The sequence below is a fragment of the Cygnus atratus genome, chromosome 7 (genome assembly GCF_013377495.2).
Source record: "Cygnus atratus isolate AKBS03 ecotype Queensland, Australia chromosome 7, CAtr_DNAZoo_HiC_assembly, whole genome shotgun sequence".
Classification (NCBI taxonomy): Eukaryota; Metazoa; Chordata; class Aves; order Anseriformes; family Anatidae; genus Cygnus; species Cygnus atratus.
Window position 1 is genome coordinate 12,792,163 of NC_066368.1, and position 25,400 is coordinate 12,817,562.

The following is a 25,400-nucleotide window of genomic DNA, read 5'->3' on the forward strand; positions in this document are numbered from 1 at the left end:
CACAAGTAGTAGATCTGTATTTCAATACAAGTGCTTACTGCCAACAGTAATAGTTGTGTCTGACAGTTCTGTTTCCTGTGTCCTGCCAACACCTGTCTCATTCAGGTGATCTAAGTGGTAGTCTGCAGGTTGATTCTGGCTCACGGTACAATATTATTCCATTTGCCCACTTTGTGTAGGTGTTCCTGAGTCCACAGAGAAGGCATTAGTGCCTCCCCATGTCAGACTTCCCACTCAACCTGTAGAGATCTGTTTGGAGCTGCGAGCAGCTGTTTGTATGTGAGCTTCATGGAGAGGTTCCAAAGTAGGCATCGAGCCCGTATCATTGAGGAGGCTGAACTAGTTTTAAAGTTATCTGAGGCCAAGTGTATACCAAGTTACATTTTTCAAGATGCATGTTATTTTTTAAAATTTTCTAAATATTTCCATTGGTATATCTTTCGGTCCACGCAAACTGTCAAATACAACAAGGCAGTCTCCCCAGCAAAGTACAAACATTTAACAGCCTTGATAAAACAGATAAGCTTCATATCCTGACATGTGGCAGGCTAACAGGGAAATTGTATTCTACAGTCAGGAACCTTTCGCAGAACAGCATTTGAGAATCTGTGACTGATATGACGTGATGAAATGGAAGGAAAAGGAAATTTCTATGCAAGTAAAAACAAGTATCAACACAGATCCTCACCTTCAAAATTTAAAAAGAAGACTTAGAAGTATTTGTATAATTTCTTACACAAATTTCTTACTTTCTTAAGCAGTGGAATACTTGAATTTCATACCTGCTCACCTCTAAGCTGCATGTACAAGTAAACCACTGAAGAAGGCTCTGTATTCTTAGAAATGGCTCATAAGGTTTTCTCTAGAACTGAGAAGGTGTCAGCTTCATCAGTGTATATGAATAGCCATTCAGTGCTTCTTCTGGTTGAGTTTCATTCTTGAAATCCTCTGGTTTTGCTACAGGTCAACATTACAAGAACAATCCAGACTACAAAAAGGAAAATTGAGTTTTACAGTGATGCATATGAAAACGCAATTGCTGAAGATGAGGTGAGACTCTAGTGAAACACAAGCAGATTCAGGAATAAAAAAGTTAATGCTGTGTCTTGGTAATAAGAACATACTTCATTTTAAGCATGGGATGAGTTCTGCTCAATTTGCTGAGTGCTGAAGTTAGGTAGTGAAAGAGAGTATATGCAAATAAAAAATTACAAAATGGTCCAGATTTCCTCAATGCTTGTGAGAGCTTGGAAAAGCACAATATTTTGCACTGTTAAGATATGGGTAAGTTGCTGCTTTCTTAAAAATAACATTGTAATGACAAGGAAGCTTTCTGTTTCTGTCCTAGAATCTGGAATGTGGTTTTAGGACGGACTTTGCTGACGTTCCTGCCGATCTTCTTGATGAACTTTTCCAACTTTACAAATGTCGACCAAGGTAAGGTCGCCCTGATTAGAATTGTTTAAATACTAGTATCACCTATGTTTCAAGAATTAGATTGCTATTTCTTTCAATAATCCAAATTATTTTGGTAATCAGTAGACTGCCTGCTTTTATTGGTTGGTTAACAATATTTAATTTCCTATCATATAAACAATTGTTATTTTGAATACTAACATTTCCTTATCTACTCTACAAAATCTATTTTAAATGCAATCTACATAATCATCAGTTCTCAAAAACATATTCTTATTTTGTGTAAGACATTGTCTTTTTTGCTCTTCAAGAGATTGAGAGTATGAAATATTCATAGTTATATGTGTGAGCTTCTTTTATGTAATACAAAATAAAAAGGAAATACTGCATGTACTGTGTATGTACACTAGGACCCCAATGAGAAAAATGCTCCCTGACTCCGCTAACCCATATGGGGATTGTTCAGCCTCAAGTGAAGATTACAAAGATATACTCACCTGTTTAATGGAAGCCATGGATGAGCTGGATAAGCCTGAGCACATGCCTGATGGTTTAGACCCATCTATATGGGAACAGTTTTGTCAAGCAAGACGAAATAAAATGGAGAGTGAGCAGCTGGTATGTAAATCCTTTACTTTTCTACTAAGCTTCTCAATATTTTCAGGTCTTAAAACTTCTGTGGAGTTCAATGTAGGGTTAGACTGGTAGTGAAGTGACAATGCAGCATACGTAAGCTGCATCTGAGCTGATAAATTACCTCTGGCCACCTTCAATTCAGAATAACAGAAATGTCAAGAAGAAAAACCAGCTCTAGTTCTCCTTCAGAGCAAACATTACCATATTAGTGTGGAAGGATTTGATCAAGATAATTATAACCTTGATATAGTTTCTTAAAAAAAAAAAATAAAAAATCACTTCTCTCTATTAAGAAAGCCTATTAAAATATTTGATTTTCATCATCTGTTGGAGTCTTTCTCTCCCATTAGCATGCTACATCTGCACCAATGTATAACCATTTTCTTCTACAACACCAAGAGCAATTCTTAACAGAGGGTATTGCTGGAAAGCTCTAGTGAACTATCTGCTTATTTTAAAAGCATGAAGGTGGAAATCTGAAGTTTCCAGAGACATAGGTACATTTGACCAAGACAAAAGAAAATATGATTTCCCTCAATGTCAATAAATCATGCATAAATGAATAAATGATCTATTGAGCTGAATGTAAAAATTGTAACCTCTGTCATGTGCTCTACTAGGACTCCCAAAATATCAGGCAGCATATTTATATTTACACACACGTCTTCTTAAGATATTATGCTCTCTTCTTGCTTGTCCTGACATGCTTACGAAGTTGGAAAAGTTCAGAATGCCATGATGTTGCTTGTTTAGGTAAAGTGGAAGGCCCTAAAGCTGGCGGAGATGCAGTCGTTTCTCCAGAGAAGAATGGATGACGATCAGAAGATTAAGTCAGACATAGAATACATTTCCCAAGAACTCATTTGGTAATTTTGTCTCTTTTCCTATCTTCAGCTCCATATTAATAATCCACCATCACAGAACCAGAAGTCACATACAGAATTACACAGCTGTGTTCTCCAACAGTCTGTTATCTAGAATTCATCTAAAAGAGCTATGATATTTCAGAGGTGAGGTGTGATTGCAGCATGTGTGAGCAGGCCCAAATCAGTCTTAACCTAGTATTTTAAGTAACAACATGAGTAAAGATGGCACGGTCTTCAATGCAAACTCACTGCCCCAAAAGCTGTTTCTTACAGTGAATGCCAAAAAGCCTTCAATCATAGCTGTACTAGCTGGGTCAGTTAACTTCTGCTCATGTAGGCCTGAGGAAGCTACAGTGATCACTGCTGATTGCAGTTTGCAGCTCAGTCACGCGACACCTGACTTCACTGAGCTGTTTTCATTTTTTTCATGTACATGACATAATTTTCACATTCATTGGAATTCAGGAGCAAACCCCAAGAAAACTTAAATTAAAAAACTAGGTAGGAGTCTCCTTCACTTCCTTTTCAATTGTTGTTGAGGCTTTTGTTTGGTGAAGACATTTTCTTTCAGAACATCTGCTAGAGTTTGTTAAACTGAATCTAGTGGTTGACAACTTTATGTATGGAAATAAGTTGCCAACTCTGTAGTCATTTTTGGAGCAAACAGACGACAGGCTGTCAAAGAGTAAGCCCTACATGAACTTATCAGTAATAAATATTTTGAGAATCACGGGGGGATTTATATAATTAAGCTGAAATCACTGAGCATTGTTTTTGTTTTCTGCCATTTTAGGCTGCAGGAGGAGAAGATAAAATTTCAATTGGATTTGACTTTCCAGTTTTTGTTAAAACAAGGACAGGTGGAATTGGAAAGTACTGAGATCCCAGATTACACTGATGCCATTATCATTAATAGGAGTGTTGTTGAAGAACTGAATTGCAGTATCATGGTAACTTACAAGGAAATTTAAGTTTTTTAAATAAATATATTGGCCTTCAGGGACTCTTTTTTCTCTAGTTTGGTATCTAGTTTCAATTCATTACTACACAACAGGAGGCTCACTTGTAAACTAAAAGCTGTTAAGAATTCTGTAATGTCCCTTATTATGACATAGAAATTGCAATGCAGACTGCTTTCTTGATGTTTGATGAATACAGTTCAGATCAATGAAATGACAACAGTTTTTAGACATGCCATCACTTACAAACATGCTGTAAATAGAAAATCCTAATATCCTGGGTGCCAGTCCTAGAATTCTCTCAAGGCAAACATATAGTCATGTTGAACAGTAGCTTACATTAAGGTTTAACAAACTGATAGACCTTTTTATGTAAGGTGAAATTGATTATCATACTTTAGGCATTCTAGCTGTAAATTTGCTTTTTACTGCTAACACACAAAGCCTTCAGCAACAACTGCAAAATACCTTATACAGAGCAAGCTTGTATTTTGTAGAGATAAGATGCCTTAGCCTTCTTATAAAAGATAGGAAGATGTAGAGAGAGAGGTTAGTTGTAATTTTCTTCATCTCCTTCTATGATCCAAGACTGTGGCACAGAGCATAAAAGGGAACAAAATTCCACAAAAGATAACCATCTTGGGCAAAGTCTGGAAAGAGTCTGCAGTACGGCACATTTTCCTTACTAATATTATAACTTTGGAAGCTTGCCCATGTTGTTGCAAATAATTATTCCATAATCCACAGAGTGTGTTAATTAAGATTAATCTCTTGATTAATCTGTTTTTTTTTTCAGGCTCAAGGAGAAAAAAAAATTGCTAGCATGGTGGAGCGTAAAGACTTCTCTAGAGGGATATTTCTGTTGGAATGGGAACATAAGAAAATGAGAATGCAAATAGAAGATCTGAAACAGAAGGCTCGGGATATTGCAATGCTACCAATTTCAAAAGATCGCCAGCTAGTGAGTTACTTTCTCTAATTTATACTTTATACCACAGAGAATTTTGCTGCCTCTTCTTCTGCGATTGTTCATACATCTTAACTCTCTTACCACTACACAGAAACCTGATTCCTAACATGTCAACAGTTCAGCTTCCAAAGAGAAGTTTTGCTCTTGAGATTGATCAGTGATGAAATTCCGTTTTAAACAAAGGCAAAGTTATCCCTGACTAGTTCCCAAGTGCACCCACCTGGTGTCTCACAGAAATACTGTAACTTTTGCTCAGTATTCAGAGACAGAGTTCCTACAGGAGCCTTGCTGAGCCCCAGTGCCATTTGTTGGCCTTGGTACCAGCAGAAGAATGACAGGTAATTGTTTGCTATGTCTGGCACGCAAGAGACAGCAGCTGGGCAGACCAGTCAGCACCTACATAGCTTTGAAAAAATGCATTTGGCAGGCCAGAAAACAGCAAAAGGTTGTGGGAGAGAGACGGGGATGCCACTGGGAGAAGGGAGGAGAAGTAAGAGAGGTTGTAGAGGAAGTGTGAGGGTATGCAGGATCAGATGTAAAGCTGGTTTCGCGGTGATGAGGTAGGGGAAATAAAGGTTCAAAGTAACGGATGTTGGAGGACAGGGAAGCTGGAGATATTGCAGTGGGGAGAGCTATAACGGGAAAATAAAGAATATTGGAGAGTGGGTAAAGATATTGCAATTCAATCAAAAGATTAGAAGAAAACCCAAACATCTGTTCTGCTTAGGCTTCATTAGTTCTGTCTGTCCAAACTTCTTGTTCATTTCTGAATCACAGCCAGGGGACTTCTGTAATTAACATCAACAAAATAGCTTTCTGAAGAGGTGATGTGACAATACACTGAAAAGTTCTTGCAACAAATTTATCACCAGGGTGTCACTGTTAATGCCAAACTTCATTTAAAGAGATGCACTGCTTGTGAGTTAGACTTGTCCTTGCCCATAGCAATGGCATTTTTGAGTAGAAATGTGGGGCTAGTAGGAAGGGCAACAGAGACCATGACAGGAGCAGAAAGAAAGATGGCTCAGAGAAACACACGGGGGCCAGGACCTGGAAATGACTGGAATGAGGGCTGTTCGTAGAAAAAGCGAATGAAAGCAATTTGGTGCTGTACGCAAGGAGCCTCCTGGGTATTTTCTGTTTCTCTTCTTTTAACTGGAGACAAACCACAGAACTTTTCCCTGTCAGTTTGGTGGAATGTTTTTTCAGAAAGATAAATGTTATATCCACAGAAACCTGTCTTCTACACACCTTTGGCCTCCACCTGTGCTAGCTTTGACTACCTTATAAGTAAAAGTATATCTTTTTATTTTTTTTGACAACCTCACAACAAATTCGTATGGTCTTTGTTTCCATCAAAACGTACAATGCTTTTTAACGGCTGCATGGTCTATTGTATGACAAGACTATCTTTAAAATGTACATTTATGATCACTAGTAAGGTTTTCCACTGTGCCGAATTCTGGTTTTTTTTTGAGTTTCATGTATCATGAGTGTCTTTACAGAAGTGTGGAATTGTTGAGAACAAAAAAGGCTTAACAACCTCATTTCCTTCTGTTTTCAATGCTCAGTTCCTAACCATGCTGAACTATGACAGTCACATTGCCCACCGCATTTCAGTGATGAAGCAGACTCTTGATGTCATGGATAAGGTAATTATTCCTAAGTGAACCACCACATTTGAGAGATGTCGTTAGTTTAAATGCAACCCCTCTCCTTCATTAGCAAAAGGTGTTTGTAAGGAGTAACAGCATCCCATGTAGGCATACCACCTCTTCAGCTAACTCAAGGACTGTTAAAGCACAGCCACAACAGCACACACAGATGAATGTATATATATATATATATATACACCTATGTATTTATTCATCTGACTTTGAACAGTTTTTTCAAGTTGCCTAGAGCTGTTTCTCTGTAGGAGTACCAGTCTGTTCATAATATCACTACCCTCCTATATTCAAAATAACACAGACACAACAATCCGATTTGCTGGCTCCCTTACCTATTTCAACATTTAAATTATGATTATCCTCGTCTGTAAAGGATTCCACTGGATTTTCTCCAGGTTACTGTAGCTGACATCAGCTTCCATTTTCTCTGTGTTCCTTTTCAATCTTCAGTATTTACCCTGGCCCTTTACAGCCCTTCAAGACAGCATCAGCACAACAGCCTATCTTCCACAGTGCCTGGCAGCCAAGGAAGTATTTTCAATGCACTGGTTCCACTGACTTCCTTTCCCTGCTTAGCCTTTCAAGTTCTGTATTTAATCTCTCTCTCTCCTTGACCCATACCTATATGTTCCTTGTCTGCTACTTGTGTTAGAACTCCATAAAGCATACTTGTTGTGGTTTAGCCCGGCTGGCAGCTAAACACCACGCAGCCGTTCGCTCACTCTCCCCCATCCCAGAGAGTGATCCTAATCCAAAACATAGCACCCTACCAGCTACTAGGAGGAAAATTAACTCTGTCCTAACTGAAACCAGGACAATACTGGACTGCAATCTGTGAAAGACGTTATACAAAATAAAGCAAGAAAATCAAAGCACATGAAAATGAACTGAGCTACAACGCAGTTTTGAAGATTGTAGGCTTCCATCAAAAGTTTGTCTTTTGTATTATTTCATGTGTTTGCTTTATTCTTTTGGAAACGGACAGCTGCACAAGAAAAATACGAAGAATCGTCAGAAAAGAATTAGAGAGCTGGCGAAGTGCATCGCTTTAAAAGAGCAAGCAAACTATGAGCTCAGCCTTCTGCTAAAGGAAATGCTTGTGTCTGTTTCAGAAAGGAGGCATATCTCTCGGGCAGCTGGTGAGTCACAGTAACGCGCTTTAAGTCACAAGCAAAGAACATTCAGAAAACAACTCCCAAGCTAGACAGTCCTATTGTCCATCAGCATCAACTAAGGGACAAGAAATTCCTATCTATTACACTACGTGCACAATTAGCTTTTCTACCACAACTTATTTAATGCTATTTACATACGATCATACCTAGAGATTGGTGCTTCTGTAGCCAAAGTTAATTGACTTTCCATACAGTCAAGTGAACAGGGCACCAAGAAGCTGAGAAGGGTATGCATTATAAGGAAAACTGTATAGTTCTTTTCACTAGTAAAATGGTTTTAAAACATTGGGTGTGCAACCAGTGCCTTTTTTGATTTTTTTTTTTTTTTTTTGCTTTATTCACTACTCTAAAGACTCTTAAAGCTAACTATGAGCCTTTTCTTAAAATGCTTGCCTATTTTATACAGAACATGGAATAACTCTGGAGCAGGTCCAGTATAAAGACTATGCATCCACTATATGTACAGGGTGACCCTTAACATTTTGTTTTATGCAGACATACAGCGTATTTCTGAAAGGAATGCAAAGCAGCGTTACCGAGAGATTTTGAAGCAGAAAAACCTGCGGGATCTCATAAAGGAACAGGAAAAACAGTTTGGAATTCTTCAGGCAGAAGCTGAAAGACTGAGATCAAGAACATTCCCTATTCTTTAAAAATCCCAGTCCTGGTAGACGTATAAGAAACTGCTCTTGTCTAAGACCCAGAGTTTGGACATACACCTTTTCTCCCTGAACTCTCAACACTTTCTTCTGTAATTTCTTTTAAAATAATACCAGTCGGAAAGATGCACGTTTATCTGTTTCATACATTTTATACCTAGTATTATCTACAATCTATTTCGGTTCACGTGATATATTTCTGCTGTTTTGGTTATATAAACATATAGTTCATTACAGAAAATAAATGGAAGATGTAATTGTGGAATGCATTTCCTTAGTGTGCAATATGCAACTGGAGGACATTTTGAAATGAAGTACTGCAAGAAAGATGTGATTTTACATCTACTAATTGTTTATCTCTTCCATGCTTTTTCTTCCACTTCCATAAATTCACATAAAATCTGAACTTACCCCTTTCTAAGAACATTAATTAACTTTGATACCTTAGGTCTCAGGGAAAAGAAGTACCCTTATCAGGAAGACCCATCATCATTTCTCAGTAAGCTAGAGAGGCAAAAAGGAACAGTTTCTTAATCCTCAAACTGTGATCAGTAATAAAGGTCACTCTTCAGTAAGTCTCAGCAGGCAGCAACATTCAGTATTCTTAAGAGCAAGAATTCTTGTGACTCCAAACTTAAGTCTAATGAGACCTATCAGTGTTACAATGAACTATTTGATCTGTGACTTTCTTTCCGCTTGAGGTATATAAGAAATTACTCCTTATTAAGGAAAATGGGAAAAATAGTATACATACTAAACAGTTAAGGTACGGCCAATGACAACTGTGATTGCATATAAAAAATTATTCGCAGCAGGGAGCATTGTAGAACAGGTAGAGATTTACATATTGTTACACTAGATAAGTGATGATTTTAAGGAGAATAAAAGCTTAAGAGTCATACCAATATGCCCACAGAAGTGAGAAAATATGCAATTTCAAATTAAAATAATTATAGAAAAACAGTTTGAAGAGACAACGTTTATTGGAGGATAAATGAAATGCTGTTTTATTCAGCGTTACTGCAGAAAGGTAAGCAATGTTGTCGTTGGAAGCACTTCATTAGACAAGGGAGCGCTTTTCTTATACAAAGGAAAAAAAAAAACACTGCAGCTTTCACATAATGTAGTACGGCAGACAGATGTCAATTCCAATTTTCTTGCCTTCCCTTCTACTACCACTGGCTGTGGCTGAAGGGTTAGGAGGAACAGTTCCCCTGAAGGCAAGTGTTTTGACCAGCATCTGCAAACGACTGTGTTTTCCAGAAGTCAGCATGAGTTCAATCTTTTCCCTGAAGTAATGCCTTGTACAGTGCCTGCCGTATCTATGTACACTTTCACCAGTAGCTCATGAGAAAACCTCCTGGCAAAACAAAGTTCACTGTCTGATCGTCACTTCTAAGGTTATCAGGATTTATTCAGTCTTTTCTGCTTATGCATGTGTATAATTGAAAGCTTTGCACCAGTTGATTAGGTGTCTACAAAATCTTCTTCTGTTCTGCTGTAGTGCAGTAACTGGTCTTCTAATCCAAAAGAATCTATCAGTTGACTGAGACTTGCTTTCTTGCCATCTGCAGAAAAAGCTGACTGTAGCTCATAGAGCATCAGCTGGGTACTGCTTCTCCATTTCACTATCAAAGCCTGCAGTTCAGACAGGTTGTTCTGAAATTGGGACAAAAAAAGACATCTCAGCAAATGACAAATCAGTTTCATACTCTGCAACAATCTACTTTTATAATATGCTTAGAACTGAGATAATACACAAATACCACACAAACCAAATGGTTCAGTATTGTAACTTAAATCAGTAAATGAAGATTTGACTCCATTTCACTTCAAAGGGCGATTTAGAAGAGCTTTTTCAGAGGTTCTCCTCACCTTAGATCGGTACATCTTGACCAGTTTTAGTCTTCGAAGCAGTTCTTCCTTCTCTTGCACTTGCTTCACCAGCCTTACTTTTTCTTCCAGGGACTGTTGCGGACTAAGATCAGCCCTAACCCCGTTATCTCCTGATTCACAGAGATTGTTCTCCTGTGAGGGACTTTTGAAACATGCATGCCCAGTGCAGTTGCCTTCCAGGCTTTCAGAACCATCTTGTAACCTGGAACAATCCACACTTTTTTTTGGCAGATGCTCTCTGTCAACATCAGCACAGTCTTTTTCTTCACTGTCTATTTTGAGCCGCTTTGCCACTGTAAAATTAGTATTAAATGAACGTCTTGTTTTCCTTAATCGTTCCCTTAGAGTTGCACTCATTGGCTGAAGAAAATGAAGAACAGCAGAAGAAAGATCACAAAAATCTCATCTTTGATCAAATTTCAAAGAACCAAAACCGAACTCCATGCAGAATATGTCATATACGTAAAGATAATTGTAAAACCAGACTTCTGAATTGTCACTGTAACATTGGTAAACTTAAAGTTAACAAGTTAATTCCTTCCTTTCAGGTGTGTTTGCATACATGGGTGCAATTTACTGGAAAACGTACCTCTATGTTGCCTAGGACCAAATCCCCTTACTAAGGGAAAGCTACTCATCTAGTCTTTGTGCAGAAGACATGGCATTATATCAGCTTTGCTGATTTTATTTCATCTAGTTTGATTTCTCCTCTTTTTACTGGAGATTTGTTGTTGTTGCTGCTGCATCCCACCACACATACTTTCTGTATTAGCACTAGTATAAAACATCTGTTTTCTACTTCAAAGTATCTGAAATGATCTAATTTCAACTTGTTCATGTTTTGAGGTCCTTCACTAATGAACATCTAAAAAGTGTTTTTTTCTTCAAAATAAGGTAACAAATATTTTTATAATATGTGTCTAACATTTTTACCTGTGGGAAAATACTAAAATATGGGCGAGAAGGATTAGTTAAGGAACATTTACAACCTAGCTTTATCCAGCATAGATCCAGTTTTTAGTAACACGCACTATGGTGAGTGTGACAGCATCACAGTACGCATACTAGGAGAAACACCAAAAAGAGTCTGGCATTATGGAGAATATCCCAACTGCAATCAGAGTGTACTATATTCAACTGCAAGTAGAAGTCATGGAAAGACATTTTGCCTATAAAGGAACCCAGAAAACTACAACTTGAGAAAACTAAATAGTATTGAAATTTACTAGTATAGGATTTTTGGTAGACTGCAAATACTGAATACATCACCTTATTCACAGCAAACATATGCATATTCAGAGCAAAGCATGCCAAGAACACTCCTTACACCCCTTACCTGCACAATCTTGTAGCTGTAGGTATAAGCTACCTTATCTTTTGCCTTCCAACTACTTGATGATTTCATAAGCATTTTTCTTACTATGAAGAATTACATTATTGGAAAAACAAGTTTTTATACCTGCTTCCCTGAACCAGTCCCCTGGGGAGCTGCTGTGCCAGAGTCCTTTGGAGTACCGCACAAAGATGTCAATTTATCAGATGCTGGTTCCTCCATCTTGGGATGGATATTTTCTGTTAAAAGACAAAATGAATTACATGTAGTACCATTTTTACCTGATTATGAGTCACATGGTTGCAGAAATAAGTAAAAAACTCTAAGAAGAAATATTAGAGCTTATTTTCTAATTGTTAAGTTCATCAAGACGTGCTAAAGTTACACAATGGTTTTATACACAAAGTAGCATCTTGCTTTATGAATACCTTTTCTTCAAGGTGACAAATGGCACTAGTAACTGGTATAAAGGATCAGGCTATGAGTTTTGCATATTATTTTTCCCTCAGTCATAAAAATCTATGGTATTTGTTCTTTGAAATGAAAAATCCTACAAAAAAAATCTAGGTGTTCTCCATTATTATGTTGTGGTTTTTTTTCCTCCTCCTACTGCTATCTGTAGCAGTATCGTCTTTTTTCAATTGTTACACAGGATCAAGACAACTTATGAAGCACTTTGACATATTATAGTATGCCTGTATATCCAAAGTCACATCCTGCAACACCAAACTCATCAAAAAAAGCTCACTCCAAACAAAATATTTTCTTAATCTGAATGGCCCATACTGCTTGTTTAACTTGAAGTCCTTACAAAGCCAGGTTGTGAAGAACCAGTCCTTTTGTTTAACTGTACCCCAAGTAGCGATAAAAGGATTGCTGGGAGCCACAAGATTTTTATTGTCCATCTGTATAAACAATTAATCTTTTTTATAAAGAAAATAATTGCGTACCCAGGTCTGTGAAAATAATCTACTGTTTCATTTGATCCTTCTGGGGATGCTGCTTGAAAAAGTTAATTACTCATACAAGTGGACTTTTAGATTACAAGTATGCATTCCCAATTTGCTCAGAAAAGCAACTTAATTAAAATGATAAATCATACCACTCAGCATGTATCAACTTTAAATTGATTTGGCAATGTCTGACTTAGTTTAGCACTTGCGAACCACCTGCTAATGACCAAAATGCAGCTGGAAAATCGTCAGCTACGCCCTCTGTTTACCTAAAACTTGCCACTGGGAATTTCAAAACACAGGTCTCTTAAAAATAAAATCCTACAAACAAGACACTGGGCAACGCAGGACTGGCACAAGGCGCTTCCTCTTCCAAGATGAAACATGCCAAAGCTTTACTAACCCAGCAACTCTGCTCTTCCTGGCTCTGTACCAAGGACACCTCCGTTATCTCCTCATCTTCATTTGTCTTGTCAAGTCAGTGCTCCCTCCACTTGTTCCAAATTCAACCTATGGCATTCTATTAGGGGAGGAAAAAAAAGAGAGACACAATTACTAAAGAAAGTCAAATTAATTGGATTTTTTAAACAATCTGTACATTAAAAAGGAAACCCACAGAACCTGTGATATTACTACCGTTTCTTAATCCAAGCAAGACTACAAAACGCAATATCATGCCTATACAGTACTGAGCTTGTCATAAATTTGGCTCTCTTACTACCAAGAAGCAAAATAATTTTGAGCCTAAGGGATAGCTCCAGCAGACTTGTTCAACTCTTTCAAAAACGAAACCAAACCCACAAAACCTGTGGCTTTACATCCCAACGCAGATCACTTGCCTTCAAGCAACCACGAGCACAGCGAAGGCTTTTTCGCAACACTTCACTAACACCGTTATTTAAACACGTTCCTTAAACTTTTTAATAGGACGTTAGCCCACAGGCACACTCTTAAAGCCCTTCCCCGGCACCCCAGAACCCTTTGCCGGACCCGGAGGGACCCGTCCCCAGCAGCACCCCCAAACCGTGCGGGGCCGAGCCCCTCACGGCCCCTCACCGCCTCAGGGTGCCCCGCTCCCCGGGCCGCGGGCGGCGCCTGCGCGCGGGCAGTGAGGGCGGGCAGCGCTGCGCCTGCGCGCTGGGAAAGCGCTGTGGGGTTGCGGGGCGTGCGGGCGGGCGAGTTGTCGGCCTTAATGTGCTCGGCGGGGGTGGGCTTGTGCAGTGATCCCCACACCGCCACCACGCTATGTGGGCGTTGCGTGTGCTTCTGTTGCGGTTGGGCTAGGCTGCCGTGTTCCTAAGGCCAGCGTGGGCACGCTGCTTTCTGGCACAGATGGTGCTCAAGGCTGGGCGCCATCTTGTTGTGTGCCTGCCCGCCTCAGGGAGAGGGGCTCTGGCTGCGCCATGGGGCGCTCGGCGCCATGAGGGGTCGGTGGGGCAAGCCCAGGCCTTTTGGCAGTGCCAAGGGAACCATGACGCTGCCTCACGCGGTGATCACCTCAGGTGCTGTCCCCTCACCGAAAGGGGAGAGCTGTGCCTGATATAGGGGTGTGGGAAGTGCAAATTGAACCATACTGCCTGAGTTGTACAGGAAGGAGAAGTGAAAATGAAGAAACTTGACTGGAAAAGCGGGCAGGTAGATGGTGAAAATGGCAACGAGCAGCCCCAGCGGTAGTGGCCGTCATGCGGTTCGGTGCCAGACTAGATCGCCCTGACGTACAGGTGCTTCTGAAGCAAGTGTAACTTTCCTGTCCTCAGCAAAGATCTCTCCCATGCTGCAGACCTCATTCCCCCAAATGGACTTTCACATTTCTCAAAACCGATCCATGTAAAATGTTTTTCCAATATAACTGTGTAAGGACTGAGCAAATGTTTGGAAGTGGCCATAACAGCAACAGCTCCTGCAAGTATCAGTGGTTCCTTCAGCACTGGCCACAACTGAGCTGCTCCATGCTGCCTTCACACAGCTCTGCTGGTCACTGCACATGGAGAATATACACTTGCAGTCTCCATGTATCATTCATGTAATTTACAAAGCAGAACTGCATGAGTATGGTGCTTGATTCCTCCTTACAACTGTGGATGAGGATGCTGAATTTTCTTTTTGTTTCCTGTAACTTCTCATCTTACTGAAACAAGATAACTGAGAGGTGAGTAAGCACAGAGCATGGTCAATGTTAGCAGTTGCTGTGCTTCTAACCATAAGTATACATAGATTCACTCAAATTCACTGTTTCAAATAGAATCTCAGTGATGACAGCAACCTTTTTCTCTCGTAACATCAACAATAAAAGATATAAAAGCATTCACAGCCCATCTGTAAGAAGTCAGTTTTGGAAATCAGAAATCTGGGCCTTTAGATTATTCTTGGTACAGGAATATTATCTGTGTGTGAAACTGCATATTTGCTAAACTTTATTTCTAAATATTTGAAAATATGCATTTAGCAAATGTGGGAAGTTAAATTATGTGACAAAATTGTATATTTTGTATATGTATCAGTTATAAACATCTAGCAAAAAACACGCCCAATATCTCTACTGTACTTGAGGCAGTTCTGAAGCATTTTTAAGCCCCAATGTGATCTAGACCATTTTTTTAAATACCTGCAGTTAATTTTATGTCACTTTTTTTTTTTTTTTAAGTATCTAAAAAATGGACAATTGCTAATAGAACTTCTGCTGCAAATTCATCAGGTGGGTTGGATTTCAAATGCACTGGAGCTTTGAGACAACATGTCTCTGGGTTCACAACATGTTTCCTTCTGTCTCAAGGCTGGTCCCGTTTTTAAATTACTCATGCTCTGTTGTACAGACACGCTAACAGTTGTGTTGCACAAGAACAACAGAAAGCTTGAGATTTTAGATCATTTGCCAGCTAAGATTCCAGTAAGGTTTTACAAGAACACAACATGAAAAAGTCATCCTGTGCATTATCGTTGCTGCCTTATTAGAGTAACGCCCATGTGCCCCACCCCAGGTGAGGATTCCAGCCAGCCTGAGACTGTGAATGTAGAAAGACGGTTCCACATGGAGGGTTTGGGTGTTTGATGGACTGCACAACAAGGGGAGAAAAGGAAATTTTATCATTAGTGTTCACTGATGGGCAGTCACTCTAAGAGGTCCTGTTTCAGGTTGTTATTAAGTGCTCAGCCATTTGCTAAGCTTACCTAGGGATTCACTGGGTGTTTACACGTGTGAGTAGTCCTGCAATTTACATAACTTGTCCAAAATGTGGCAGGAGGCCCCTGACCAAGGTGGGAACTGGAGAGTAATCTCAGTCACTACCCAGTGACTTCCAGTACTTCTACTGCAGAAACCCAGTAGTGTTTGATATCGCTGTCAACTTAAAGATAGCAAACAGGAGTCAGACTAACACCTTCCTCTCAAAAAGTGTGCCTCTGTTTCCCTTGAAGAAAAAGAGATTGTCCATATGTATTGTGCATATGACTGTCCGTATTCATGCTGGTATGTGTATAGCATGATGTAGAGCGTTTTGTGTGCTTTTCAGTTAAGCTCACCAATGTGTGCACACAGTTAAGCATTATAATGACTATTGTTGGATTATCTTTTATTCCTTTTGTGATCAGAGTAATTTGAGTTAAGCAAAATGAAAGAAAAAAAATATTATAAGAAATGGTGCACTTGGTAATAAAATTGTTGAGATCTGTTTGCTGAACATACTGCTTCCCTGCAGAGAAACTTGTTTCCCTAAAAAACAAGCAGGAAAATATTCTTCCTTCTTTTATTTTCTTTGCTGTTCCTATGGTGATGTTTTAGCGATTGGATTTTTTTCGGTTTTACACCAGGTGAATGGCAGACAATTTCCCTGCACACGTGAAAGATGCTCTCTATGGAAGGTCTCTTTCATTAATCTCATGTTGCCAGACGAGCACTCAGGCTTCGACATCTGCATCGACAGGACAAGAACATGTTGTATTCCCCCATGGCATTATCTCTTGTGGCAAATCCAGAGAGTAGAGTAGTAAAGTAGTAAAGACTCTGTAAAAGTAAAGACTCAGTAAAGACTCTGGGTTTAGAGGCTCCCGTTTGGCCTTGTAAAGTGCCAGGGGCATCACAAAACGTCCATTTAATGGCTTGCTGGGCACCAGAGCTGTGCCTTTTCTCCTTAAACATCACCAGTGGGTAACTGAGATGTTAGTCAACACACCAAGTCTTGAGGCACATATACATTGCCCCCTCTTCTCATTTTTTGGAAATCTGTTGATCTTGTTTAAAGGCAAATGGTGTATCCTGACGCATGAAGTTCGCTGCACTGTCTGCATGTTTTCTCTTGCTGGAGGCAGGAGGGTGGAGTGTTTTTATGTGCCCAACCACTAACTGCTGCAAACATTTTTAAATCCTTACCCATTTCAGCATGGGCCTAGGGCTGTGTTTTCCCTGGCTGCAATTCACTCCTCAGAAAAATGTTCAGACTTGTTTATAGCCATGTAAATGTATCAAAGGAAGGGCTGCATAGGCCAGATTCCCAGAGTAAAACCAGTTTGGACTACAAAAAAACTTGACCTTGGGATACAGATTCTGCTCTTATAATGGTGCAAATGTCCACTAATTACGCTGAAGTTGCTAGGACGACATCAGCGTAAAGCTAAACCAAAAGCAAAATTCTGTCTTTTCTGCTCTGCGCCTGGGGCTTCCTTGGGCTCCACCATATTTTTTGCTTCAGTTTTCAAAGTACCTGTGTTGAAAAGAAAAACTGACACAATTTCTTGTAGCTGAGCGGTACTGCAATTTGCCATTACAAAAGGTAATGTAAAAGCCAGCTGAGATGAACTTCCTAGTTCTTGCTGCTGCTTGCGAGAACAACCGAGTGGGTGAGGCGCAGTGCTAATGAAAGGGAACAACCTAAGAATGTCTTTTATTTTTGTGTCTGCATGTGGGATTTTCTGTGGCATAGTCATGCCAAAAATTACAGTGTTTGAAGTCTTTATGAGACTAGCAGGCAGAGAAGGGAAACAATAAACAGACCTTCAGTGTTTTTGTCTTTGGTGGGGAAGTGATTGATCATTATTTTAAGAGATTTCAAGGCTTTTAAATCTAAGCCCTTGCCCGAACTAGTACTTGTTACAGCTTTTGTCATGTGTGATGGTCTGAGCATATTTTTGTGCTCAAGGTATTTGGGAGATTTTGTTTTTTCGTAAGGAACATGCAGCTCTCTGCCCTGTAATGCTTACTCGAAGTAGATGTTAAATTGGGCTTGCTTTACATCCTCATTTCAAATGTCTGTGTCAATTTTTAAAATCAGGTTAGAAGGGAGAAGTTCTTTGAGAAATTGTGTGTGAAATCTGGCTTAGTCTTGGTGTCTTAACTTCCCTGGTCTTCGAGTATCGTAACAGAGGCTCTTGCACCTCCTCAGCTGTTAGTGGGGACAAGCAGACTCCTTGGTGGTTGGCAGAGCACAGTCTTCTCTGAGGGAGAACAGACAGCATCCCTCAGCTAAGCAGAATCATCAGGAGCTTTGCTGAGGCAAAAAGCCCAAATTCAGAAACTGGTAATGTCTCTCTCTTCCTGTAATAGCCATCGCTGCAGAAGTTCGACTGACTGGATGTGTTTGCATGACACAGGTTGTAGGGGAGTTTGAAGAGTTGTTTTGGTTCCTCTCATCCTTATACAAAAGTCAATTTCTTGCTGTGTCCAGGTAACTCATAGGTTGATCACATTTGTCTGTGCTTCTGGCTGCTAAAGCTGAAAGCGTGGACGTGGTTTATCTGCAAGTGTAGCTGGAGCAAGTTTGAGGGCTGGCACCACAGTCTGTAGGCCTTGGGGCGACCCAGTGGATCAGACTGGGTACCAGGCAAGTCCTGCAGCGAGCAGGTAATCACAGACACAGACACGCACCTTGCGTTCTTCCTGGACTCCTGGGGTCTCGCTGCTGCTCTGAATGTAGACCTAAGTGAGTCTTGTCCCTCATCACTTCAGCAACATCTCTTGTTATTGGTTTTGGTTTAAAACAAACAAAAAAAGCCATCCTGCTGAGCCCACCCCCTGCTTCCTAAACTGCAGCATCAGCAGGCAGGATGTAGAAGTACACTCCCTCCCTGTTATTAAGAAACAAATTAACTCATTAACCTGAGGCTACAGAAAGCCTTGTAAAGTAAAAAAATTAGAGGTCTTTTCCTAAGAATGAAATATGAATGTGGTGTTCTGAGAATTTTCCCTCTCTGGATACTGGTGACAAGGAGGTGCCACATAAAGATCTGAGAGTTCAGCGTGGCAGTGCTGTCAGACGTTTGCCTACACTTCTATTGCAAACCAGGCTCAGAATTCAAAATACTCGTGTGAGAGCTGGCTCAAAGAGCTTTTCTGTTTTCCTGGTCATGCAGTTAGTAACTTACATGGTAATTTAAATGTGCTCATTGTTGTGAGAGGTGGGCTATGTCTGTATAATACTTTTGCAAACAAAATCACACGTCTAAGCACAGCTACCTTAGAAAAAAATCCACCGACAGTAGTGAATAGGCATGAAATACTCGCTTTTAATATAAAGGTTGAAGCAAATTCTTTGAAAGCCAAAAGATTCAAAGTATTTACAGATCATGGGAACTAAATAAGCCCTTGTTTAATCAACCCTCCCTTCAAAACACTCAGCTATAGGGAAGGCACCAAGAATGCTGCTGTCACATCTCTGTCAGCAAGGGATACACGCACTGAGGCTTTTTGACTTCCCGTACTGTCCTGAGTAAAATGTGCTGTTTGTGCCTGTTACAGCTCATCTCAAGGTGGATAAACCAGTGTTTGTGAGCTGTAGTGGTTCTGTTCTAATTATTTCCAGAGTAATTTCAGGGCAAAATTCCTGATCCTGTTCATATCTGAAATAACAGCATGTGGAACCCCTTTCTTCACATAGGCATGCAGAAGGACCTTTACTAACGGGTAATAGACATTGTACCATTTTCATACAGCCTCGATGGGCTTAGAAGAACATTTGTCCTAAATGGAGTCCCGTAATGTTGATCTGATACTAAGAAAATTAAGAAAATTCTTTGGTGAGCCAAGTTAGAAATTGCTACCCACTTTAACTGGGGACATTTCCGCATCAGTTGACCATGTAGCTGCGAGGCTGTGTCCTGGCATCAGTGACCTTCATCCCACGTATCAGTGGTCATGTAAAAAGGGCACTTCTTTGTCACCCTCTTGGACAGTCACGCCGTAAGATAGCACTCCTGCAACTGGAAATCTCCTGATGTATTCACAGCTGAAAGGAGAGTTACTCTGGTTTTGATGTTTTCAAGTTTAGTGCATTTTCCTTGAGTTAATTACAAGCATTTTCTTGGGTAACATATGCCAGAATAAGCTATTTCATCATTGTTAAGTGCTTGGTGGTAACTCAACAAATGGGTATGCATTGACAAGTTTTCTCTTGAAAGACTCCACAGGAGTGAGATCAGCAGATAGATCACCCTGGAGTTTTAACTATCATGTACCCTGCCTCTTCTTGAGTCTGTAAATCCCGGTGTGATTAACCTTAAAACTGCCCGCAGTGATGTCTAGATAGAAAATCCTTTGTGCCATCCCTCATTTTTCTAAGATCATGCGCATGTATAGCTGCACCCTACGTAATCATGTGTGAAACACGGGTACAAAGAATAATCAAGAATATCATTCTGCACCATGCAGTTTGTTTTCTTCTGTGACAACTTTTTTGCATTTCAGAAATAAATTCTGGGTCAGATTTATTTTTTTATTTTATTTTTTTTTTGCCTTAAAGCAGGATTCTCACGTTCTAAAAGCCTACCTTACTTCAGCGTTTTGGCCTGTCAAGGCCATTAGTAGAATGAACGCAACTGAAATCTAAGATTTCCTTTCCATTTATGCCCCACAGATGCAGCCATGTTTGAAGCGATGCTGTAGATGATTAAACTGTGGCTTAATGGTCATCATCTCTGGCAGAGGAATCCCAAGAGATGGCCCCCAATTCCAGAAGATTTTGAATGAAGAGATTGGTATGTGTTAAATCAAAGCATCTTTAGAACATATTTCAAAATTAAATGTTGACTGTGTTTTCCCACTGATGTTTTAAAACTGCAGGTCTTAAGTAAAGCAGTAAACAGTGCGCTGAAAGGACATTGTTAGAATATTCTTTCTAACTCTTTAAAATACTGTTTTCAGTTATCCATAACAGTTCCTTGAATACTTAGTGCAGAAATATTCTGTGAATATTTCAGATACACACAGTACTCAACAAATAATGAATTTGTATTTGAACATGTGCTTGTTTATTGATTAGTTGTTTATACGTTGAGCGTTATACATCCTAATATTTTACTGTACACTTCTATTGCTTCTAAATGCTGTTTTGTTTTTCACCAGTCAGTTATTGTTCAGTTGTCCACAGTGCCCAGTGCATTTGTTTTAGGAAAAGCAGGATTCCACAGACACTGCAAATAACTCCAGTAAAATAAAGAATAAAAGTAGGAGCATGTAATTCTAATAACTCATTTAACACCAACTCAACCATAGTTCACCGCCCTGCCTCATGTAGCTGACTGCTCTTGACTCTTTCTGGCAATTGCTGAGTCTCTGTTTCCATTGCATCTCTTCCATTTGGTCTCTGTCCTCCTAAGGCTTCCTTATATAATATTTCATGTGCATGTGTTGGCTTGTTGATTTCTTTGTTTTGTTTGATTGCATATTCTTGGCATGCATTAGCTTCTACAGATGCTTTTCTCTCTTCCATATTTTGTATACTGAGATGGAGGGGATCAAACCTTGTATTGATGAGGTTGGGGATATGTCAGTAGGTATTGGACATGGCTGTTTATTAGCAAAAACCATTTCTTCTAGGAATATTAAGAACACCAGTTTCCAATGCACACTTTTCACGCATGCACTACTAAGTAAATACCTACTGAAACGAAGTTCAACACTGCCTGCTGGTCACGTATATCAACTTCACTAATTTGGCACTGGTTGTCATCTTCCAGCAAAATATAGTAGTTTTACCTGCAGTTACAGGTTTAAAGATATCTGCAAAACTGCTAAATTGTTATTATCAAAACAGTAATTAACAGAAGTGTCATGGAATTAAGCTAGGCCAGCATGTGTTTGACAGCCTTGGGCGATGTTGGGAATGAAGTCCCCAGCTCAGCACCATACGTAAATACGCGTGTAGCTTTAAGCATGTGGGTGGTCCCCATGAAGGGTAGTGGTGGTTCACCGCGGTCAAAGGACTGGGAAGCCTGAGAAAAAGCTGTGGGAACAGGGAAAGCTGAGTCTGATGTTGAAATCCCTAATGGCATATACGACAACGGTGTTCAAATACATAAAAGTGGTAGTGACAAAAAAGGAGGTAAGTTACACTGAGAATGTAGAAGAGAAAGGGATCCTCAGCTGAAGCAAGAGTTACTTGTTTTGGAACTCCCAAGATATTTTCCAACAGCAAGCACAGTGAGATGTGCACCTGATTGGCTCCGAAATCTCTGGACAATTTTGGTGTCTTTTAAAGAAAAATCTGTTGAGAATAGGTAAGTGGAGCTGGGTCTTGGAACACGGAGATGGATAAGATATCTACTTGATAGCTTTTTCAGCCGTATTTTTCTACAGTTCTACAATTTCATGTGCTTCAATTTACACACATACATCAAAATGAATATATAAAGACTCTCGCAGTGTTCGCCCTTACAGGCTTAGGCAAATACTATTCAGTCAGAAGGGGGAGCAGTGGAACGGAGTTCTCACTGGGCTCCCTGCAAGTACCTACCTAATCTTTACAAGAGAAACTGGATTCAGTGAGCTCAGTGGACTGAACTCCAGCCATACACACACTTGTTAGTGACGGTTCATCACATCAAATCACCACCTATACTGTGCTTGATCCACAATTTTTATCTTCCCCTCATACCTAACACAAGGATTTTCTTAGTACAGCTTTGAATTTTTGAGAGGGGAGAAATATTTTATTCTGAAATCTATGCTGAAAACTAAAACCATCGGAGTTACTGAAGTTACATTATTTGCTGAGGTTACAAAACCTTCAGCTGACAACTTTAATCATGGATGTTAACAAAGTGGGAGTCAAAGCACAGTTCTTTTGAAGGCACTAGGTAAGCAAGGCGGTCACCATAACATGCATCTGGCAACCTGCGGTAACAGTACATTTTCTCAGAAAGATCCATCCCAGCAGGAACATCTGAAATCCATAAAATACAGAGTGAGATGAGCCCAGAGCACCTTGATTTTGATAAGGGAAGGCTGCATGTTATCACGTCTCACAAGCTGAACTTTGGACAGGAGCAAATTAATGGAAATCTGAATCACTTTGAAATGAAAAGGCTGAATAATAACAAATTTCCAGGCAGTGATCATCTTGCTGACAAGAAGTGACACACAAGAGCCCTGGCTTTTGGGAAAGGCAGTACCTGTGTGCTTTGGGTCAGAAAAGGGATTTTTCAAGCAGAGACATGAAAATAGAGATGGGCATAGCCAGAAGGTTCAGAGCCAAATCAGAAAATGTGCCAGAAAGTGGAAGTAGAGTTTACATAAATAGCTTGGCCCTAAGTTTTCAGTGTTCACTCACAACTCTCTTAGTCAGAACTTTTTCAGAAATCGTCTGCTAGCCTGAAGTCAGTGTTCAAGCCCTGGTACAAGCAATGCACTACAAATAAAAGCTTCCTTTTCCCTCAGGGTTTTCCCCTGCCAGCTGAGCTGCTAGAGTGCAGTGTACTGGCCATCATGCTGCCGTTTCTCCTTTTGCTTATGATTAAATACCTTCCTGGCACTGGAGGAAGGCTGGTTTGCAAAATGAGATCCTCCTGCAGGCAGCGTTATGTGAAAGAGTGATAGAACCACTGTGTGGCCATTACTGAGGAGAGCAAGAAACGAAAGCGTAACTCTGAGTTTAGAAGCCAGATTATATAAAGAGGCTTTCCTCTGCTTCTGCTCTTTATCTTCTCTGTGTATTCCTTGTTTACATCCTTGCTGTTTTAGTCATTGTGACTGAAGTTGTAATAATGTGTACAAAAATGGTGAGCTTTTCCAGGAGAAGCCCCATTGTGCAAGGCAGTGTGATCCCAGCCAACTTAGGGTCATCTTTCCCTTGCAACCATCAGGAGAACTATATGAAAGAAGTCCACAGTTAAAAATGAAGAAGAGTTCTTGTCTAGCTCCAGAGCCTTAGGAGCCCTGCAGAAAATAAAACCTTCCCAATCAACTCTGGCACATTGGCGAGCTGCCGTACGGTTGTCCTCTTGACGTTATCATTTCAGTCGTACCAGTGAGTTACAGACCAGTTACACGAGCTGCGTTAGGTGCAGCAACTGGGACATCTGGGTTCTAACTGCATCAACTGCAAGAGGGTCAGGCATGGCAGAGCTACGTGATTTCTGCAGGTGATACTGTCAGTACTGCTACAGCTATGCCAATAACCGTGGGTAGATGTACCACAGGCTGTATTGTACCATTGTGTTCTTTTGAAGCAGAAATAAATAAGGTGGAAGGACCGCAGACCAGCACTGATCTGTTCTGTTATCTGCTGAGCCCTAAATCTTCTCTTTGTTTATCCTTCAACAAACAGATTTTGGTTGGAATTAGCATATCACCTGCGGTTGTGTATGGCAAAGGTGTGTCTGGCTGGAGATTTGCTTGCAGAAGCATGATCTCTAATGAGAGGTGGGAGGCTTGGAGAGGTGTGGGGGAATGGGAGCATACAGAAAATAACCCCGGATGGTGCTGGATATTGCTTTTAACCCACATAAGAAGAAAGCTACAAACCGAAAAGTGTTCTAGATTAAAGAGCAGTGAGGGATCATAAAACAGATTGAAAAACATTTGTTAATGAGCTGCCAGCTATGAATTTCAACTTCTACAATATAGTTCAAATATTTACTCTCATTCTAGCTATTGATAAATGGGGTGACTAACTACTCTGTAGCCTCAGCCATGGTTTCCAGCTTTTACTTCTTTTTATAATTAACACAGAGGCAAGACAAAAAAGGAATGGGTGGAGACTGGCTGATTTTAACCCTAATATCTGTTTTTCAAGTGGTTTCTGAAGAGAAACATCGAGAAGTGTTGTGCCTGTTGAATACTGTGGGTCTGATCTGTAGTTCTGCTTCTGTGGGACCATTTGTATGATCAGGAGTTCTGTGCCAGGCTGTCAGCTATGGATGTGAAACTTGATCTGAAGTGCTAGCCTATAAAAATGGAAGGAAATCCACAAATGCTGTAATTACGTAACAAGATACAGGTTAAAAGGCACTGTGAGATAGATAATGATAAAAATTAATATATATATATATCTTTTTATAATTTTTATTTAAGCACAAAAATATAAAATAAAAATATAAAATGTAAAGTATACTATATATTATTTATACTAACATGTAAAAATATATAAAATCTAAACATAAAATCCTTAAATCCCATAAAATATAAAAATCTTTACGTAACAACAGAAGCTGAGAAAGATAGGCCTTGTACCTCGTGGCCAAGATCTTAAGGAAAATTCTCAGTGTGGCAGGAGGTTGGATCAGTTTCAGTGTGGGCCAGCTTTCCCACAAACAGAGCGGGGACCAGCATTGTCACAGGGATCACCACCACAGAGCAGGCAGCACTCCGCAGTTTCCTGTCTCCAAACCCATGCAGTGACCAGGCTGAACAAAGGGACTACAATGCTCCTTGCAAAGCTAGAAAGACGGAAGGGTGTCTTTTTGAAAGCAATCAATTCACCTTAAAAGTCAGAAGAAAAATATGTTCTAGAGGAAGACACCTATAACATCATCTATGGGAAGAGCTGTTAGGAGACTGACTCACCTGCAGTTCCGCTGAGCACTGTGACTCCTTTAGTGGTTGTTCCTGAGGGGTTCTCGTGGAATCAAGGACTGCTAAACATATAGAGGTCTCTTATTTTT

At 40.0% G+C, this 25,400-nt stretch overlaps 2 protein-coding genes across 3 annotated transcripts in view; one reads left to right on the forward strand and one right to left on the reverse strand.

The window, feature by feature from the left end:
• CFAP43 (cilia and flagella associated protein 43) overlaps positions 1-9,173 on the forward strand; it is a 45,355-nt gene extending 36,182 nt beyond the window's left edge. Inside the window, exons 31-39 of the mRNA XM_035547546.2 lie at positions 964-1,050; positions 1,349-1,437; positions 1,827-2,034; positions 2,806-2,918; positions 3,712-3,868; positions 4,674-4,838; positions 6,419-6,499; positions 7,503-7,656; positions 8,188-9,173. Of these exons, the coding sequence (XP_035403439.1) occupies positions 964-1,050; positions 1,349-1,437; positions 1,827-2,034; positions 2,806-2,918; positions 3,712-3,868; positions 4,674-4,838; positions 6,419-6,499; positions 7,503-7,656; positions 8,188-8,345 (1,212 nt within the window). The 3' untranslated portion in view covers positions 8,346-9,173. The remainder of the gene's footprint in view (positions 1-963; positions 1,051-1,348; positions 1,438-1,826; positions 2,035-2,805; positions 2,919-3,711; positions 3,869-4,673; positions 4,839-6,418; positions 6,500-7,502; positions 7,657-8,187) is intronic.
• Positions 9,174-9,315: 142 nt separating this feature from the next.
• On the reverse strand, positions 9,316-13,656 carry SFR1 (SWI5 dependent homologous recombination repair protein 1). 2 transcript variants are annotated; one of them, XM_035547677.2, is made up of 5 exons: positions 13,590-13,656; positions 12,937-13,053; positions 11,707-11,819; positions 10,227-10,607; positions 9,316-10,010 (listed from the first exon to the last, which is right to left on the reverse strand). In XM_035547677.2, exons 3-5 carry the CDS (start codon positions 11,800-11,802, stop codon positions 9,819-9,821), a joined length of 669 nt encoding a protein of 222 aa, XP_035403570.1. In that variant the 5' UTR covers positions 11,803-11,819; positions 12,937-13,053; positions 13,590-13,656; the 3' UTR covers positions 9,316-9,818. The 2 variants fall into 2 exon arrangements, with proteins under 2 accessions (XP_035403570.1, XP_035403569.1); XM_035547676.2 differs by lacking the exon at positions 13,590-13,656 and adding an exon at positions 13,373-13,587.
• Between the last annotated feature and the right edge of the window lie 11,744 nt (positions 13,657-25,400).